The sequence below is a fragment of the Pleurodeles waltl genome, chromosome 1_2 (genome assembly GCF_031143425.1).
Source record: "Pleurodeles waltl isolate 20211129_DDA chromosome 1_2, aPleWal1.hap1.20221129, whole genome shotgun sequence".
In the NCBI taxonomy this organism is placed as follows: Eukaryota; Metazoa; Chordata; class Amphibia; order Caudata; family Salamandridae; genus Pleurodeles; species Pleurodeles waltl.
The window spans coordinates 1,356,663,269-1,356,682,908 of record NC_090437.1 but is presented as its reverse complement, the minus strand read 5'-3'; the positions used below and the strand labels follow the sequence as shown (position 1 = coordinate 1,356,682,908).

At 47.0% G+C, this 19,640-nt stretch overlaps 1 protein-coding gene across 1 annotated transcript in view; it reads left to right on the top strand.

The window, feature by feature from the left end:
* LOC138257349 (uncharacterized) overlaps positions 1 to 19,640 on the top strand; it is a 160,609-nt gene that overhangs the window by 46,971 nt on the left and 93,998 nt on the right. The window contains exon 4 of the mRNA XM_069205900.1: positions 13,141 to 13,454. Within this exon, the coding sequence (XP_069062001.1) occupies positions 13,141 to 13,454 (314 nt within the window). The remainder of the gene's footprint in view (positions 1 to 13,140; positions 13,455 to 19,640) is intronic.

Below are 19,640 nucleotides of genomic sequence, written 5' to 3'. Positions count from 1 at the left end.
ATGGTGCCCATTTCTGCATAAGCCAGTCTACACCGGTTCAGGGACCCCTCAGCCCTGCTCTGGTGCGAAACTGGACAAAGGAAAGGGGAGTGACCACTCCCCTGACCTGCACCTCCCCTGGGAGGTGCCCAGAGCTCCTCCAGTGTGCTCCAGACCTCTGCCATCTTGGAAACAGAGGTGCTGCTGGCACACTGGACTGCTCTGAGTGGCCAGGGCCAGCAGGTGACGTCAGAGACTCCTTCTGGAAGGCTCCTTCAGGTGTTGCTAGCCTATCTTCTCTCCTAAGTAGCCAAACCCTCTTTTCTGGCCATTTAGGGTCTCTGCTTTGGGGATTTCCTTAGATAACGAATGCAAGAGCTCATCAGAGTTCCTCTGCATCTCTCCCTTCACCTTCTGCCAAGGAATCGACTGCTGACCGCGCTGGAAGCCTGCAAAACTGCAACAAAGTAGCGAAGACGACTACTGCAACTCTGTAACGCTGATCCTGCCGCCTTCTCGACTGTTTTCCTGGTGGTGCATGCTGTGGGGGTAGTCTGCCTCCTCTCTGCACTAGAAGCTCCGAAGAAATCTCCCGTGGGTCAACGGAATCTTCCCCCTGCTACCGCAGGCACCAAAGAACTCCATCACCGGTACCCTGGGTCTCCTCTCAGCACGACGAGCGAGGTCCCTTGAATCCAGCAACTCTGTCCAAGTGACTCCCACAGTCCAGTGACTCTTCAGTCCAAGATTGGTGGAGGTAAGTCCTTGCCTCCCCATGCCAGACTTCATTGCTGGGAACCATGACTTTTGCAGCTACTCCGGCCTCTGTGCACTCCCGGCGGAAATCCTTTGTGCACAGCCAAGCTTCAGTCCACGGCACTCTAACCTGCATTGCACGACTTTCTAAGTTGTCCTCGGGCGTCGTGGGACTCCTTTGTGTGACTTCGGGTGAGCACTGTTTCACTCCTCTTCGTAGTGCCTGTTCTGGCACTTCTGCGGGTGCTGCCTGCTTCTGAGAGGGCTCCTTGTCTTGCTGGGCGGCCCCTCTGTCCCCTGACGCAATTGGCGACATCCTGGTCCCTCCTGGGCTACAGCAGCATCCAAAAACGCTAACTGCACGACTTGCAGCTAGCAAAGCTTGTTGGCGGTCTTTCTTCAGGAAAATACTTCTGCACAACTCTCCACGGCGTGTGGGATCCGTCCTCTAAAGGGGAAGTCTCTAGCCCTTGTCGTTCCTGCAGAATCCTCAGCTTCTACTGTCCAGTAGCAGCTTCTTTGCACCCACAGCTGGCATTTCATGGGCATCTGCCCATCTCCGACTTGCTTGTGACTTTTGGACTTGGTCCCCTTGTTCCACAGGTACCCTCGACTGGAAATCCATCATTGTTGCATTGCTGGTTTGTGTCTTTCCTTCAGAATTCCCTTATCACGACTTCTATGTCCTTTGGGGAACTTTAGTGCACTTTGCACTCACTTTTCAGGGTCTTGGGGTGGGCTATTTTTCTAACCCTAACTGTTTTCTTACAGTCCCAGCGACCCTCTACAAGGTCACATAGGTTTGGGGCCCATTCGTGGTTCGCATTCCACTTTTGGAGTATATGGTTTGTGTTTCCCCTATCCCTATGTGTCCCCATTGCATCCTATTGTAACTATACATTGTTTGCACTGTTTTCTAATACTATACTGCATATTTTTGGTATTGTGTACATATATCTTGTGTATATTTGCTATCCTCATACTGAGGGTACTCACTGAGATACTTTTGGCATATTGTCATAAAAATAAAGTACCTTTATTTTTAGTATATCTGTGTATTGTGTTTTCTTATGATATTGTGCATATGACACTAGTGGTACTGTAGGAGCTTCACTCGTCTCCTAGTTCAGCCTAAGCTGCTCTGCTAAGCTACCATTATCTATCAGCCTAAGCTGCTAGACACCCTATACACTAATAAGGGATAACTGGGCCTGGTGCAAGGTGTAAGTACCCCTTGGTACTCACTACAAGCCAGTCCAGCCTCCTACAAGCAGCAACTGACTTGATGTCAACCCTACTGGGCTACATGCTATTATCTGCAACTGCCCCAAAGATGACTCTTCCTGCAGCTGATCAGTCTCCAAAAACATGGAAAAGCTACTTGCACTTCAAGAAGTAACCATCATCTCCTTCTGAGCAGAGGGTCTGCTTCCCTGCTGACCCCGCCGGACAAAGCAACACTGCACCTGAGACCCATAGCTTAAAGCGGAGTGAAGCAATGGTGCCCACAAAATCCAGAAACCCTCCAGAGCTGAGCCCCCCTTCGGGTTTAGACTGATTTTACCGCCAGACCCTGCCTGCAGCTGTTGTGTCGGCCACCAAAAGCTCGAGAGCCTTCGACCATAAAAACCCAGCTGGAAGCACCACTGCACCCAAGCCCCCCCAGCCCAATTCGAGTTGAGCCAATGGTTCCAATGAGGTCCCAAGACCCCTAAGAACTGAGCCCCCCTTTGGGTTTGCCCGGAGCGGTCCCCCAACCCCCACCTGCAGCCTGTTTTCACAGGTAACTATCAACCGCTAGTGTCTCTGGCAAAGCGACCTCCGGACAAAGACCCCCTGTACAAGCACCCCCAGCCCGAGTTGCTGTGGACCGATGGTTGCCTGTGTACCCAAGACCCTCTAGACTTGAGTCCCACTTTGGGTTCTGCTGGACTGGTCACCCAGTCCCTACTTGCAGCCTCTTTTCCCCAGAACCGCTTCCCATTAAAGTGAAAGGGACACCTGATGCTGTGAAGTAATTCTTCACCCGGACGTCCCAGTGCCTCCCGAAGTGACCTGTTGGTGCTGCCTTGGACCTTGCCCCATACTTACCTTAACTCCAGAAGAACAGTCCCGTAAGTCATTGTCAAGTGCCTGTATGCAATATATGCTTCTTTCCCCATAGGATAACATCACCACATTAAAGTCTATGAAAGGGTATTTTCTGTATACTTCAAATTTTTTAACTTAAAGTGTACTTATCTATAATTACATTCTTGGTGTTAAAAACTAAAAAAAATATGAGTTATTTTTCTAAATTGCTGTGGACTTCGTTATTGAGATTGAGTTTGTGTGTATCATTACTGACTGTATGCATGCAACAAATGTCTAACACTCTCCTTTCATTAGCCTGAGAAGCTTCTCGACCACTATACCACAAATAAAGCACTTACAATTTTTAAAGCCTGCCCTGTCCACTTCTAAGGGGGTAACTGGACTTTTTACACAGCATACCTAATTTCGGTATACTGTATACAGAGCCAGCTTCCTACACCTATCCCTTAGAGACACAATGAAATATTTTTAGTGCCATCAAGAGGTAGTTTTATTTTCACTTCTTCATCATTGACTCCTTACCACCGCCTACACCAGTTGCCCACATAAATACTTTCCATCCAAAGAACTCCTCTCCAGCAGGGCATTTACAACTCTCACCACAGACTCCCATTTGTGGTCAGAGGAGGAACCCTATAATGAAGCATGACACCTAAGGGTGGGTGAGGGTTCTCGATGGAAACAAACAAGTGTGTTTTAGAACAAAAGAGATGGAATTCCGCTCCCAAGATAGGATACACCCAGGACGATTGGCTACAAGTACCCTATGTCCTTAGAAGCTAGAACATAGCCATTGATCCACAAACGCAGGTTTCAAGATCCTGCTACTCTGATGGGAACAGCTGATCCATCCCAGCAAGGACAGCTAACAATCTGGTGTGCAACATAATCTCTCTGAGAAAAAGTCCTTTTTGCTTGCTCATTACCAATTGTGCTGAATTTTATTGCTAGCTTTCCCCACTGTCCTATTTGTAATCCGCATTTGACACCGCTGACCATCAGGTGTTACTTCCCTGCGTCTTTTGGCAGAAAACATATGAGGTTCCAGAGTTGTTACTATATAACACTAGGATTCATCTCCTGATTCAGCGAATATCAACAATGAGTATCCATTGAATATAACAAGTAGTAAATCAGTGGTTTAGTCATAGAAAATGTTGAAAGGTAATACCTCTTCTAAAGACAGAAGATCTCACCCACTGTTTCGTGGCATGCTTCCTCATAAAGCACCTCCTCACACTGATAACAAAAGTCATTGGCGTGGGCTACATCCTGGCATAAAAAGGGGAGGCAGCTCCTGTGGTGCTCAACAGTAGAGTGCTTCGGGAGGGTTGGTGTGGTGAGGGTAAAAATAAATGGTGGATGAGAAGCTGACCCCGACACCTCCAATGCAGAGATACAATGCTATCAAAAATACCTTATTGTTGGACTAAAAATATTTATTCATGTCCATGAATGGTATATGTTAGAAATGGGGTTTCTGGTTGGCTAGGGTATGCACCTCAGCCAGGCAGAACCCACCCACTCTAGTCAGGGCAAGGGAGTTTCACGTCCAAGATAACCCCTGCTCACCCCCTTGGTAGCTTGGCACGAGCAGTCAGGCCTGTCCCAGAAGCAAAGTGTAAAGCTTTTGCACAACACACACAATACAGGTGACACAATAGCCCACCACAAAGGAAACACAACACCAGATTATATGAAAATATACTGTATTGTACACAACACAATTATTAGACCAAACATATCAGTACTATCCTGCTACCTTAGCGGTTGTGAGAACATTGCACATTAGTTACTCTGCAGACTAGCAGTAGTCACATATAACACACAGGCTATTCAGAAAACACGTTATTACACCAAAGCACTTGTCATAAGAATATTATAAAACGCCCATAGTAGGAACGTTAGAAAACATACAGCAAGTTAGAAAAACATTAGCAAGTCATGTCCTTAAAAGGAACATTTGTACACATATGTAAAAGCATCATCAAACAGCAAAATCTATAGGAAGAACTTAAATTAAGATTATATTGGTCCTTGAAAAGTACCTAGTTTGATGAAGGCACCTCCAGTGCCTATAGAACGAGAATTGGGGCCCCCGGTGCTCCTCTGCGTGAAACGGGGGCCTCCTGGGAGCACTGGGACCGAGAGGGGCGGCATGCACCCTCTCAGTATTCCTGATGGGCCCCTCCTGGGGCCTGCGATCACTAGCCCCCCCCCCAGGCCTCCACCAGCCCTCACAAGCAATTACTTCTATTGAGGAGGCCCGCAAAGAACAACAATAGGGACCGGCGGCGCGGGGAGCCTCCGAGGAGGCTCCCACTCCCCCCCATCAAAAAGCTGTAGCCCAATAAGGAGGGAGGGGGGCCCAGCGAGCCTCAGTCCTCCTCCAACGATGCCACTCGGGCCTCAGGTTCTCAAGAAATTAATTGTGCTCCTCCGAGAGCGAGTACTAAGCCTGCCGGGGCTCCCGGCCGGCTCGGCCGCTCCTAAGCCAAAAAGGAGCACTGGGGAGGCAGGGACAACCTTTACGGTTCCCTGTTGATCACTGGAGCCGCGCCCAAGCTGTTCTGCCCAACCAGCATGCAAACTCACCTTCCCCTGGGGCGCGGCAGTGATAATCCCCGATAGAGGTTCCTCGTTGGTGCCCCTGGCTCCTATCTTCATCCGGTTGTACCCCGGGGTCTGGTGTAGCGCGTTTCAATCGAGCAGACTAGAAGAAGCCTCCCTGGGCTGCGGTGGTGATCTCAGCCACCACGGCACACTCTGTCAAGAGCGCTGGAACCAAAAAGGAAGCCCGGGTCGCGGGGGTGATGATCTCCTGCCACACTGGAAAAGGGGAAGCGCTTTCAAGCACTAGGGAAATCCCCAAAGGAGCGCTTTTCTAAGAGCTAGCTTAGGCACCAAGTGAAGCTTCCCTCGTGCTTCAGGGTCACTGCAGGGGTCAGGGACCACAGCACCCTGCCCCTGGGAGCAAAGTTTTAAGAAAAGGCCCACAGGTGGAGGGGTCCGCAAAAGGCCAGCACAAGGAAAAGGCAGCAAGTGGCAAGTCCTTCACAGTGACAAAGCAGATCACAGGTCAGCACAGCAGCAGCAGTCCATGGCGGTCCCTGGTGAGTCGTTCCAGCGTTCCAGTGTCCAGTTCCAGGATGGTTCAAGAGTCTCCAAATTGTGGGGAAAATTCCCCTGTACATATACTCAGTCCTTACAATGTTTTGCAATGGTAGAGACAGGAGGTTCCAGCCAGTTACAACTGGTTCTGGGAGTGCCCCCTCTCTCCTTCAGCACAGGCTCCAAACATCAGTGGGGGGTTAACAACCCTATTGTGTGAGGCCAAGGCATAGCGTTTGCAAATGTAGGTGTGCCCCGCCTCTCCCTTCTCTCAGCCCAGGAAGACTATTCATTATGCAGATGCACCTCTGTGACACCTCCACCCTCCCTGTGTCCAGGCTGTCTAAAAAGTATGCACAAAGCCCCAACTGTCACTCTGCCCAGACGCGGATTGGAGTCAAGCTGCAAAACACCAGAGTCATAAGCACAGATAAATGTGCACTTTTAGAGGTGGCATTTCTGCAATAGTAAAAAATACACCTACACCAATAAGCAGCATTTATTCTCACCATCACAACCATACCAAACACGCCTACGCTACCCCTCATAAATCAGACAATACCCCTTACACATAAGGCAGGGCATTTCCAATGCAATCCTATGAGTAGGCAGCACTCACAGCAGTGAGACACCAAGTTAGGCTGTTTGTCACTACCAGGACAGGCCACGCAACCTGGCACATGTCCTACCTCCTACATACATGGCACCCTGACCATAGGGCTAGCTAGGGCGTACCTTAGGGGTGACTTTCATGTAGTAAAAGGGGAGTTCTGGGCCTGGCAGTAAATTTAGATGCCAGGTCCCTGTGGCAGAAAACTGCGCACACAGGCCCTGCGCTAGCAGGCCTGAGACAGGTTTGAAAGTCTACTTCAGTGGGTGGCGCAAGCAGCACTGCAGGCCCACTAGTAGTATTTAATTTACAGGCCCTGGGTATAAGGATACCACTGAACAAGGGACTTATAAGTACATTAAATATGCCAAGTAGGTATAAGCCAATCATACCAACTTTAGATGGGAGAGCACCTGCACTTTAGCACTGGTCAGCAGTGAGAATGTGCTCAGAGTCCTAGAGCCAACAGCGAGAGGTCAGAAAAACAAGGAGGAAGGAGGCAAAAAGACTTGGGATGACCCTGCGCAAGGGAAAAAGTTCAACAGTGTAATAAAAAATAATGGGAAATAATTCAACCCTTATAGACGTCGAGCATGTTTCAGCCCATAGATTGCCCTTCCCTGAGGTGCTGCGGGCAAGATTCTCTTTGAAACCAAGATTCTCTTTGAAACGATCTAAATGGACTTGGACTGTGTAATGTTAAAAGAAAAAAAAAAAAATGCTTGACCCATTGGCTTTGATTCTTTGCTTCTGAAGTTTAGGAAAGTCATGAAAACCTGGCTATTTCCATCTACATAACAACTACCCCGGTTCATTATTTTATGAGCTTGCATACACTGTACGTCTTCCTCCAGAGCCAAGATACCAACTCAGGTCTTATCATTCTTTAGAAATATGAAAGTAACTCTGATGGGAGCAGCAGATCTATCTTGGCAAGAAGCCCTGACATTGCGCAGTCTGCCTTACCACATGATCTTGAAATGAGGGTGTTTTAAATCCCCTCAGGACTCTGGGGAGTAAAGTAGGTGAGAGCCATCCATATAGACCACCAAGAGTCAGAAGCTGCATCAGCTTCGTTTACTGAGAGGCAACATGCCAGGTGACTGATGGTCCGCTTCACATGATAACTGGGTCAGCAGCATAGTGTTCCACAACTGGACAAGGTTCAGCTGTGGGGTGCATTGAGTCCATCTCGACTCACTGAGTGCACCCTTGTATAAATGTCTCTGCATCCACCCACAGTGTCAAAAGCCTCTGAAAGATCATGGCAGCTTCAACAAACTCATAGTCCACCACCTGAAGAGGGCACACCTCACTGCTGAGTCTAGGGTGACAGGCTGCTGTGTAAGGCTTGAACAGATCATACAAAATGTGGATCTGAAGGTGTGTTATCAAAACCACCACTCTGGTGTCTCAAATCCCCCTTACACCCCAACCGGCCATGCAGAGCTTTTCTTTTGGTGTTCAAATGTGCATGTGAAGGGGGAAATAAAATGTACAAGTGACAGTGTGCATTCTGGCTAGATAACGTGAGAATATATTCGAAACACTCATGGACAAGTTTGTTTTTTATTTTATCTGACTCTGCCCTTACTGGGTGGGCTTACTGTTCTGATCATAGAAGCCCAGGAAGGGAAAGGGAAACTGTGGAGCTGAGCTGCTGACCCAGACTCGCAAGCTTCTTAGTTGTGCATCAAACCGATGTACGAGGGCAAACTGAGTCATGGGGGCAGTAGACATGGCAGATTTTTGGCATGTCTCCCCTGTCTTTTCGCCTTCTGACTTCCTGGTTTTATGATGTTTTGGACTCTGCTTTTTCTGGTTTATTGTCGCTGCACACTTTACCACTGCTAATCTGTGGTAAAGTGCATTTACTCCCCATATAAATTGTGCTGTTGATTGGTTTGTCTATGATTGGTATATTTTATAGTAAAGTGCACTAGAGGTGCCCAGGGCCTACAGCACTGGTTGTGCCACCCACATTAGTAGCACTGTAAACATGGCTCAGACCTGCTACTGCAGTGTCTGTGTGTGCACTGCCAATTCGACTTGGCAAGTGTACCCACTTGCCTGGCCTAAATCTTCCATTTTACTACATGTCAGGCACCCCTAAGGTGGGCCCTAGGTAGCCCCATGGGAAGGGTGCACTGCATGGTTAAGGTAGGACATATACTAATGTGTTTTATGTGTCCTAACAGTGAAATACTGCCAACTTCGGGTTTCACTGTTGCAAGGCCTATCTCCCTCATAAGTTAACATGGGGGCTGCCTTTAAATAGCTTTAAACCACAGATTCCCTTTGAGGGCAGATAGAAATTTTGAGTTTGGGGTCTCTGAACTCAAAATTTAAAAATACATATTTTAGTGAAGTTGGTTTTTAGATTGTGAGTTTGAAAATGCAATTTTTAGAAAGTAGGCATTTTATTGTTTAACCCATTCAGTGACTCTGCCTGTTTGTGGATTCTCTGTCTGGGTCAGTTTAACAGTTGGGCTGTTCACACCTCTCCTCTAGACAGTGACACAAAGAGAGCTGGGATGTAGCCTGCATATCCTGATAAGCCATTTGAGCTAGAGTGGAGGGAGGAGTCGTCACTTACACCTGAAAGGACTGTGTCTGCCCTCACACAATGCAGTCCCCAACCCCCTGGTGTGCGTCTGGGACCTGGCCTGGACAAGGAAGTATCTTGCAAACACTTGAAAGTTTGCTTTGAAATTTTGCCAAATTCAAAGGCAGAACAGGGTAGAAGAAGTCCCCAAACCCCAGACTTTTAGAATCTTTCTGGAATCAAGAGGAGCCTCTGCCCAGGAGAAGAGCTGAAGAGCTGGAGAAGGAGTACTGTCCCTTCACTGTGTTGCTTTGCTGGACTTAGCTGCAGTTGCTGCTTCTGCCTGAAAAGAGTACAAATGGTGAACTTTGTTGTGTGTCCTGCTTGAAAAAGTTCTCCAATGGCTTGGCGTAGAGCTTGCCTCCTGTTGGAAGTCTTAGGGACACCAAAGACTTCAGTTTTCCCGACCTGCAGCACTGGGAATTGTTGGTTTTGTGCTGTTCAAGAGGAGAAACCACTGCGACGCCGCCAATGACGCCGCTGGCCTGCACCGTGACCTACCGACGCCACACGGAGCCACACTGCCCCATTTTGCACCGCAACTCTGGTCTCACCGATGCCGTCATCGGATGACTTCACTGAGTTTCTGCTCGCACCGCAACCTGTGGGCCCCACACTCCGGCATCACCTGCTCACACCGCAGCCTGGGCATCCCTGACGATGGCGCCCTTGCTGACACCGGCGCCGCTGCCTGCACTGTGGCCTGTAGACACTGCACGTGAGGTACACGCAGCACTGTCCCATGGCCTGTGGACAACGCTCCTGAAGGTCACGAAGCACTGTCCTGTCCCGCACCGCTGGCTTGGGCCTAACGATGACAGCGCTTCAGCAACGACGAAGCCACTGCCTGTACTGTGACCTGGTATTACTGTATGTCACACCGCCCGCTTCACACCGCAGCCCTGGTCTCACCAATTCCACTGGATGCCATCACCGAACCGCTGCCTGCACCGTGACCAATGGGCACCGCATGTTGCATCGTCCCACTTCACACCGCAGCCCCTACGCCATTGACCCCAGTGCTCCTGACTTCATCAGCACAGAGTTCGATTCGCAAAGTGTGTGACCTCAAGGAACCGACACTGCGACACCAGCGACACCAGTCTCAGGAGCTCACCGCGAGGATCCCGATTCTCTGCAAATCCAAGGTACTGTTTGCGGGTGTTCCTGACACCGTAGCTGGCCCGTGATGCCATGGTCGACTTGAACTGTTGGTTTTGTTGATCACGGCGCTGTGATAGGCCCAGGCTGAGCTATCGACTTCAACAAACTGTATTTTTAAGATAAATTTTACAAAATTCATATCTTTAGCACTGTAGGTTGGATTGTTATTGTTTTGGTCTTGTTTTACACAGATAAATATTGGCTATTTTTCTAAAACTGGTTTGGTGTCCTTTTGAAGTGTTTTCACTGTATTACTGTGTGTCATGTGCAAGTGCTTTACACATTGCTTCTGAAATAAGCCGGACTGCTCGTGCCACGCTACCAAGGGGGTGAACAGGGGTTATCTAAGCGGGTATCTCCCTTATCCTGACTAGAAATAGGGTCCCTACTTGGAAAGGGTGCAAACTGACTGCTAACTAGAGACCCCATTTCTAACAGGGGCCAAATGTGACTTTTGCAGCTTTGAGAAACTCAAAAAGAGCTGGGCCACTGAAGGACACAAGAAAGAGCAACACTGTCTGGTTCTGCCCACGTCCACCAACTTTATTCAGAGAGCAGCTTTGAGTGACAGATACTCTGAATGAAGCAGTAAAAGGCAAGCCTACCTTTTTTCCAAAGAGGGTGGGCTGCACTCTCTGTACAGAAGAGTTGAAACCTCCTGCTTTAATTAGATAGAACTTGGAGCAGGGGGCAGCACTCCTATCCATTTGTGTAATAGTCCTCTCGATCGTGAGGACTAGTAAAGCCCAGAAAGGTCTAGTCTGGCCAAAAATTGGCTCTCCATAGTGAACGGGTGAAATTAATTTTCATGGCCTGAATCACCCTCGGAAAACAGTTTCCGATATTTTATCTCAGTCTTTGAATGCACAGCAAATTTGAGAAGATGAGAATAAGATTTACAGGCCTATTTACAGAGGAGCTCAGAGCAAACTCCCTCATGAGAACTGCTGTTAGAGAAAAAAAAAAGTAGTTCATAACACACATACTACAATAGGTGACCAGTGTATTGATATAGTATTTGGTTGAAAAAATGCATGCCATGGACAAATAGAGAGAAAGAATATGAGAGCAACGATGGAGCCAGCAAAGGGAAGACTGTGGGCGGGCTGAAGCCCACAAAGTATATACAACATATCTTGAAGAGCCAGCATAATCACTGTCTAGGGGAGACCTAAAAACAGTTGCTTTAACCTAATGGAAATCCAGAGCAACAGTTGTCCTAGCTTTACACAATCTTGATGAGATACACCAAGTTGTGAATGTCATATAAATGATGACTAAGCAGTTGGGATAGCCAATGATCTTTTTAAATCTGTCTTTTCAATGTTCTGTAGAGTGGCTACATCAGTAATCACCTAGAAGTCTGCACTATAAATTGCCACTTCAGTACACCTTAGATCCTAATTTAGGAGAGAACCAGAAGACTGCTTGTTGTTGCACTGCTGCTCAATCTGCTGTCTTCCTATGTTCAAAGGTGCTGCCAGTTACAACAGTCAACATTAAAAGGAACCCCTAGATGCATAAATGTGGGTACCTGCACAATCTTACCCTTTCTAATCATGTGAGTTTTTGTATTTGTGTTCTTAGGCCCACATAATTTAGAGAGGTTTGTGGTTCAGCCCATCCTAACCATAAACGAGTTGAAAGAATCAAGTAGCTTCTGCAGGCCATTGGCAGGCCTCACCATGAGCACTCAGTCGACAGCAAAGAGTAGGACCGGCATTGGCCTGTGTCCTAACAGCGGGGGCTCCAGATCATTATTATGCAAAGTGAAAAAGAAAGTGTCCATAACATTGCCTTGTATAACCCCTCTCTCACAAATGGATCTGGGCACTCATCAGCTGGGATATATCTAATTTGTGCTGTAAAATTATTATGTAGCTGTCTCAAAATGTGCACTACTGACTTCTACACTCCCATGGAAATCATCTCCCAAAGGCTTGACCAATTAACGTAGGCAAAGGCCAAGGAGAGGTGCATGACGGCTTGGAGGATACAGCCCTTCTTGGCCCTGATGTCTATATTATTGATTGAAAAAAAAGCTCATACACTGTTATATGGTGTAAAGTCATTCACAAAACCCATACTGGGCTTCTGAAAGAAAAAGATTTAAACTTACCCCAGAATTCCAACTGGTCTAGGGACACTACTCATGATCTTCGCATTGGAATCTATCAAAGAAATGGGGCAATAGCACCCGGGGTCCACCCTATCCCTTTTTCACAGACAGGAACAATTATCAATAGGGTCCATCAATTTAGGTGCTTCATATAGTGCTGCACTTTTCAAAATATTCATTAGTAGAGAGGCTCATAACTCAATATTTCCTCTCAAAATATCCAGAAGAAACCTGTAAGGACTGGGAGCTATATAACTTTGGAACTTTGCCTTTTTTGATGGCAACCATTACCTCCCTCAGGTCAAAAGATGCAATTGTATTATCTGAGTTCAAAACATAAGCAACATGCATACTACGCAGCTCTGTGCTCTTTCAAGCAGACATAATTGTCACACATTATAAAGACACCATTTCTACAACATCCGTCCACAAAGGAGAAGCAGTATAGTATAGAAGCAGGCATAGTCCACTTAGTCCATGATGCCAGAATTCTTGACTTTGGCCTTCAGTATGTGTGTTGTGCTTGTCTTCACACAAACAAGGCCTTACTTTAATTGTATAGTTTCTGTGAATCAGCAACATTTAGCACAACAAAGCATAAAACACTAATATGGCACAGAATATTGTCATCTACTGAAAAGATGCTGTAAAGCCACCATGTCCTGACATCTGTACTATAAATTGTTTTCATTAAATTTTCAGGAAAGTTAGTCGAAGAGCAATTACAACGAGAACTACAGGAAGTGGAGAAGAAGCAGAAAGAGGCAGAAAAGCAGAAGCAACGAGAGGAGGCAGAACGAAAACAGAAGGAAGAAGAGAAGCGACATAATGAACGTCAGGAGAGGATGAGACAGATTGAAGAAGAAATGGAGAGAGAAAGGAACTGCATCCAGGAAAGGATGATGACTGATTCAGAGAAATTGAGAAATATGAGCCTCCAGGGAGGGCTAACCAATGAAGAACGCATCATGGACTACAATGTTGCCGATGATTTTGGACCTATCGAGTTCAACGAGGTATGATAAACTAAACCAGTCATCTAGCATCGTGTGAGTAGCCTGAAAGAAATGTGAGGGACATCATTTGAGGATGTGTGTTCAATAGGGCCACAAAATGGGGTAAGGAAAGTGAAGAGGCCTCTGAGTGATGAATTTGATGCAATGATGAAAGAAGAAGTGACGCCACCAGGTAGAGGTTCATCGTTGAGTGGTAAATGTGCTGTGCCAATCCAGCAAGCAGTGGTAGAACCAAGGGAAAATTTTCAAACAGTGGAAAATGGGGAGTGATTGATGGTGAAGTGGCTTAATGAGAGGAGACTAATCATCATGGCACAAAGAATGAGGGAGCAATAGGAACACAAAAGGAGAAATAAAAGTGAGGGAGGTTGTTCTAGAGGAAAAGAAACATACCCTAACACTTACCACTCCCTGCGGATCTTATTACAATATTCAATGCCTAGAAACCTAGACGGGAATAGATATGCCTTAGCTGTAGGCTGACACACTTACTGGAATCAGGTATTAGGTGAGATGGAGCCTATCACTGGTAATAGCTGTCACAATTCACCCTGAGCTTACCGTCGATGTTGGAGAGAGGCGGTGAGCGGCCCCGGTTCCTGCAAGTCCTGCTCTGGCCGAGGTAGGGGTGACCCCTTCCGGTAGCCACTGTGCTGTTTGACAATAGTAAGCCACTACAGTCCATGCCCTCCAGAAGGAGTCCCAGAGGAAAAACCCCAAAAGGGTATAAAACCTCCAACAGGAACTCCCTGAAACAGATGGAGGACACAAGGAATTAGAACTTAAGATTCTGGAATTCTGGAATTCTGGAGACTGAAGACAGATCAAGAACAACTGGCGCCACAAGAGGAAACCAGCCAGAGCGTAACTACCACCGTAGGAGTGTTGCAACGGAATGAGAAGGAAGATAGATTCCCCTTATATACCCCTAGACAGGAAGTGGGAAACAGGAAGTAGTAATACCACCATCTTGGTTTGGGAAAAGGTCATAACTTAAAATAGAAACATGCTCCTGAGAAAAGAGCATGTAGGGAAGAGAGGAAGTGAACAGCATGCTGGGAAGGAGAAAGTCATGCATATAAGCTAGTCATGTGTAGGCAGACGGCTTTTGAATGTGTGACAGGTAAGTGGGTATAAGGAGGGAGGTCCCGGGCATCCTAGTGCGTTAATTAGTGTTTGCTCGCTGAGCGCGCAAGGACCGTGACTCAATTCGGGGTCTCCGGCCCTGCGGCGCTTGCCAGGTAACTCGCGGCCAGAGAAAAGGGCCACGGCGGGTGCTGCGACCCTTGAACTGAGCCGCGGCTTCTCCTGCGGCCCGCCCGCGGGCCGCCGCGGTTACCTCAGATTGCGCTGCGGCGGCCCGTGCTCACAGCCGCGGCGCAACAATAGCACAACAAGTAACTTGTGTGATGTGACAAAGGAGAAGGCTAAGAAATATTGGTCTGATATCAGAGGTGTGGATGTACTTAACCTCTGATGGGCAAGTTACAGTCATGCAAGAGGCAACTTTAGCTAAACCGCTATGGAAAAAAAACCCTGACAACCTTCTTCAAATGTACTACTTACATGTCCTTCGAAACAATGACCTGAGTAGCAATTGCTCAGCTCCAACTCCAAACAAAAGCCAAGTCTGTTTTCAAGCAAAAAACTGTTATTCACATTTTATCAATACAATTTTAGAAGCCACAAAGAGCTACGCAGCATTTTAATATATTAGCGAAGGTGAGATAAGCAGGAGTTAGAAAGATTGATCTTAATTAATCAATAACAAAATTACAATACTTAAAACATTAAAATACAACATACAACCAGAATGCACAATAAATGAAAAAAGCCACATATATCTTGTAATAGATTGCATTTTTATTTAAAAAAATTGATAGATATTATAAGGTTTTTTCTTTTTTAAGGCATCCTACACTTTTCAAGTATCCTCATTTCAGTGAGTGATTTAGCTGAAGATTTCCAACTTCACAGTGAGATACTCCTTCCACCTGGATCAATCCAACCAGCCCAGGAGTATCCCCAGCTGAAGACCCCTGCAAGCCTCAGTGAGTCATGGATTAGCCTTTGGAGAAGCCACAAGATTCAAAGGCTGCAGATTATCCCTTTAGTCAAGATTGACTTCAGGAATCGCTGTCTAGTTCAACATTGTTCCATCATTTGGACAGCAGATATGCACCAGTGATCCAATGGTAGAACGCTTTTAGTCATCACTTCTTGTCAACCTGGGACCATGACTTCAATGGTTCTCCTCCTACCTTTTCAACTGACCCCAATTTGTTCTCATGAGCTCCTGCAGCTTAAGAAACAAACCTACAACATTTGGAACCAACCATGTCTCATTCAACCGGTACATGAAGCCTCTTGGTGCTCTGTTTACAGATAATAACATCAAGATTCACTAATACGCTGAAAATACACAACTCTACGTATAGGTTCCCCTGCTACAGGCATCCACTACTTCAAACACTGCTGTACATCATTCACACTTACATGTCCAGGGCCTACCTTGAGCTCAATCCACCCAATACACAATTCCTGTTATTTGAAAAGAAAAACAAAGACAATGTTGTAGCAGCACTCGCTTCTGGTCTGAATAATTTTTATTAGCTATTTTCCATCAATATGAGTTAGAACCATATAAATTAGACAGCACATGAACAATTGCATTAACCTAGTTGCTGGAGCACTGATAGAATATCAGAAAACAATATTGCGTGGACAGAAGATTGTTTCAAAATATCAAAGACCAAAATATTGAGGCAATAAGTGCTATTAGGAAAGTATAGATTTACTATTTTTAACTCCACATCTACGCACCTTCAAGACATAGATATATATTGTCAGAGTACATATATGTGGCGGTATACACAGTAAAACTTTGCATTAGAAACTTACCTTCACAATATTTTTGTCCTCAATATGCTTGACACAAATATTTTTCCACACAATATTTTCAATTCTGATATCCTGTCTAAATTCCCAAGTTGCTATCCTACTCGGGGTAATAAAAGAGAGTCCCAGTTAGCCATAGATCGATCAACCAAGAACAATCAAGATGAACATCTGTGATATGCAGATATAACCAGTATGTCAAATAACAAAAGAAAAACAAATAAAATAAATGCACAAAATATGTGAATATATGTAGAAAGTATTTAGATTAGTGAGTTTTTGTGTCTGTCATAATCCGATTGCTACTGCACACTACGACTTGTGAAGGTCAAATAGTCTCCTTCTCGGTGTGCCTCATTTAGGACATACATGCAAGGCCAATCTGCCTTGGCCAGTGAGATTAACCTTTGTCATTTAGTAAGATCTGGGCGCATAACTCTGATAGTATGAGAGAGCTGTCTAAACTGAAAGGATCGCAGATTGACTGATCACTGTAGGATCTCAAGGAAAGGGTCCCTGATTCCTTTGAATGTAGCTAGGTCCAAACGTAGGTGGCATGTTGTAAACTTGTAAATCAATCTCTCTAAAATAGGCCAATGTTACAAATGCCTCAACAAACTCCCTTAATGTCAGGGAGAAGTCAACTTACATTTACGTAGTAAGGGTAACTTAAATGTAAATTAGCACTTGTATAGCGCACTACTCACCCGTTAGGGTCTCAAGGCGCTGTACTCATACCACTATGGAACCCCTCCTGGCTTTTCCCTGTGAGGCGCCCACTCCTGAGCACCCCCAGGGTGATGCCAAGCATCCAAGCTCTGTTGGGGCCGTTGTGGAGATTAAGCAAGCTATTGCCCAGAGTTGCAGAGTGGGACCCATGAATTAGATTAGGCACCGAGGCGAGAATTATCTGGTCAAGGGCGATTGAGCCCAAGACCTGCCGAAGTAGGACTTGAACCCTGGTCTTGAGCCAGATCTCTGCTTCAGGGTCTGCCGCTCTAACCATTGAGCCACACTTCTCCACTCCGCTACTCCAACTTGGCAGTAGAAAGAGAGGACTCCAGACACCTCTTGCTATGGGAATGTATTCCTACTACAGGATGAGCATCATGTAGTAATGCAAGTTCAATGGAGGGTCGAATCTTGCATTCACCCGTATGCTGGATGTGAGAGGAGACCTCTTTTTGCATGGTCAGCCCCAATTTTTTGCCTGATTTTGATGTTTTCTAGAAGTTGGTAGTGCCCACAGCCCCTGCTAAACAGGTTCCCTGGGTCAGAGCTCTTTCCCTAAATGTGTTGTAATGCAGTGGTACAATTGGATACACTCTTAATTATACCCATAAGTCCCTAGTAAATGGGTACCCGACTACCCAGAGCAAGAGGTAGTAAGAGTAGACCCCTGAGTGCAGCATCACTGATTGTGCCACCCCCAATGGTCCTGCACCCAGATGCACCCAACACTTCCATTGCAGTCAGAGTGCATTGGGGCATACCTAAAAAGACAAACTAAACATGGCACACCCTCTGTATGCCCTGTCCACCCCACACTGCATATGTTATGGATAAGTCACCCCTCTGGCAGGCCTTCCAGCCCTAAGGCAGGGTGCACCATACTATGTGTGAGGGCACAGCTGGAGGAGCAATATGGCCCCACTGTGTCCTTGACAAACCCACGACATAGTGAGTGAATAGAGCAACCATTTTTACATACATGTACTGGACACTGGTCAAACACGAGTTTCCCAGCTACATAATGGCTACTCTGCACCCTGGATTGTATGGTATCAACTCAGAATAATAAATTCAAACGGGTACGAGGGTTGGATTTAAACCTAAATGTACCCAGGGGCCACATTAGAGGTGCCCCCTGCAAAAGCTATCCCTAACTGGCATAGTTTCTGACTGGTTCCATCCAGCCTGCCACTCCAGACAGCCAATATACAAACCTGGTTTGTAAGACAATGCCCATCCTGGGAGGAGGAGCTAACATCCCTTCCCTCAGGAATGTGCAACACCCTGCTGGTGAGCTTCTAAGGACTACAGCCCCTGAAACTTGAGCCCCCAGGCCTGCTGCTAGCAACAGATGGCTTCCCCCCTTGCAAAACTCCACTTGGGGCGGGAGCAAAGGCTGGAAACCAGATAAAAGGTAGGAGGAGTGGCCTTAGTGAGCATGCACCACCCCTAAGGGCTTGCATGCAAAGTGGACCCTCTATCACATTTTGCTCCATCTTTGATTGGAGGAAAATAGCCAATAAGGTTTAGGGAAGTGACCCTTCCGACAGGAAATGGTCACTGTAGTGGGTGTAGCCACCCATGGTTAAGTGTTACATTGGACACTACCAGGTTCCCCCTAAAATGCCCACTAAATTCAGTATTTAGTGTGCTCCCTTAGACCAAGAAATTAAATTGAAGAGGAAGAAAGAAGACAGCACCAAAGAACCCGCCAGGACAAGAACTGAGGACCTGCTGCACCAGAAGAGGCTCCAAGACCCATGCTTGCTGCACCAGAGTCCCAAGAATCGCCACTGCGGAGGAGCTGACCACTGGACCGACCTCAAAAGCCCCAGAGGACCTGCAGGCTTTGAAAATAGCCTAAATTTCTCTCCTGAGTGGAGGCACCACTCAAGAAAATCAAGAAACCTGCAAAGGACCAACTAACCAGTGTGGGTCACTTCACTGAATCGCCGATATCTCCATGACCAGAAGTGACAGCTGGACCCAGCAACACACCAACGACCACCAGGATGTGATGCGCATCTGTGCCAAGTTTGGTGGCACTGCACCCTCTAGTGGCCGAGACACAGCAATACCCTGTGTACTGCTCAGCTGTCATTGGACCAGCAGAAAACCAGCTACCCCAGAGTTGAAAAAGGATCAGGAGGAAGCCCCAGTTGAAGGAATTCAGGAACACCATGGACCTCTGACCAGAACGCCCCGTTGTCCTGTAAGTCACCCACAAAGAGACTCAACTCCAGCTACAGTGGACTCCGTTGCGCACAGCATCCAAGATCTCCAAAACGCCCTGCACCTGGCCTCACTGGGCCTTGCATTGTGGGATCTGCTGTGTGCCCCGAGTCCCCAACACCTTGCGACCTTAACAGCCCAAGGGGACCCCAAGGCACCATCTTGAACTCTGCAAACCAGCTCCTTTTCCAAGTGGCCCCTCCAGGTGGCCCTGTGCCAAGAACCTCTCCAACGCTGCTCCCCCCAGAACTGGGAGCTGGCCGAGACTCTCCAGCTGGCACAGTAGGCCCACCGACCACTCCAGCCATCCTGCAAGAGAAGAGA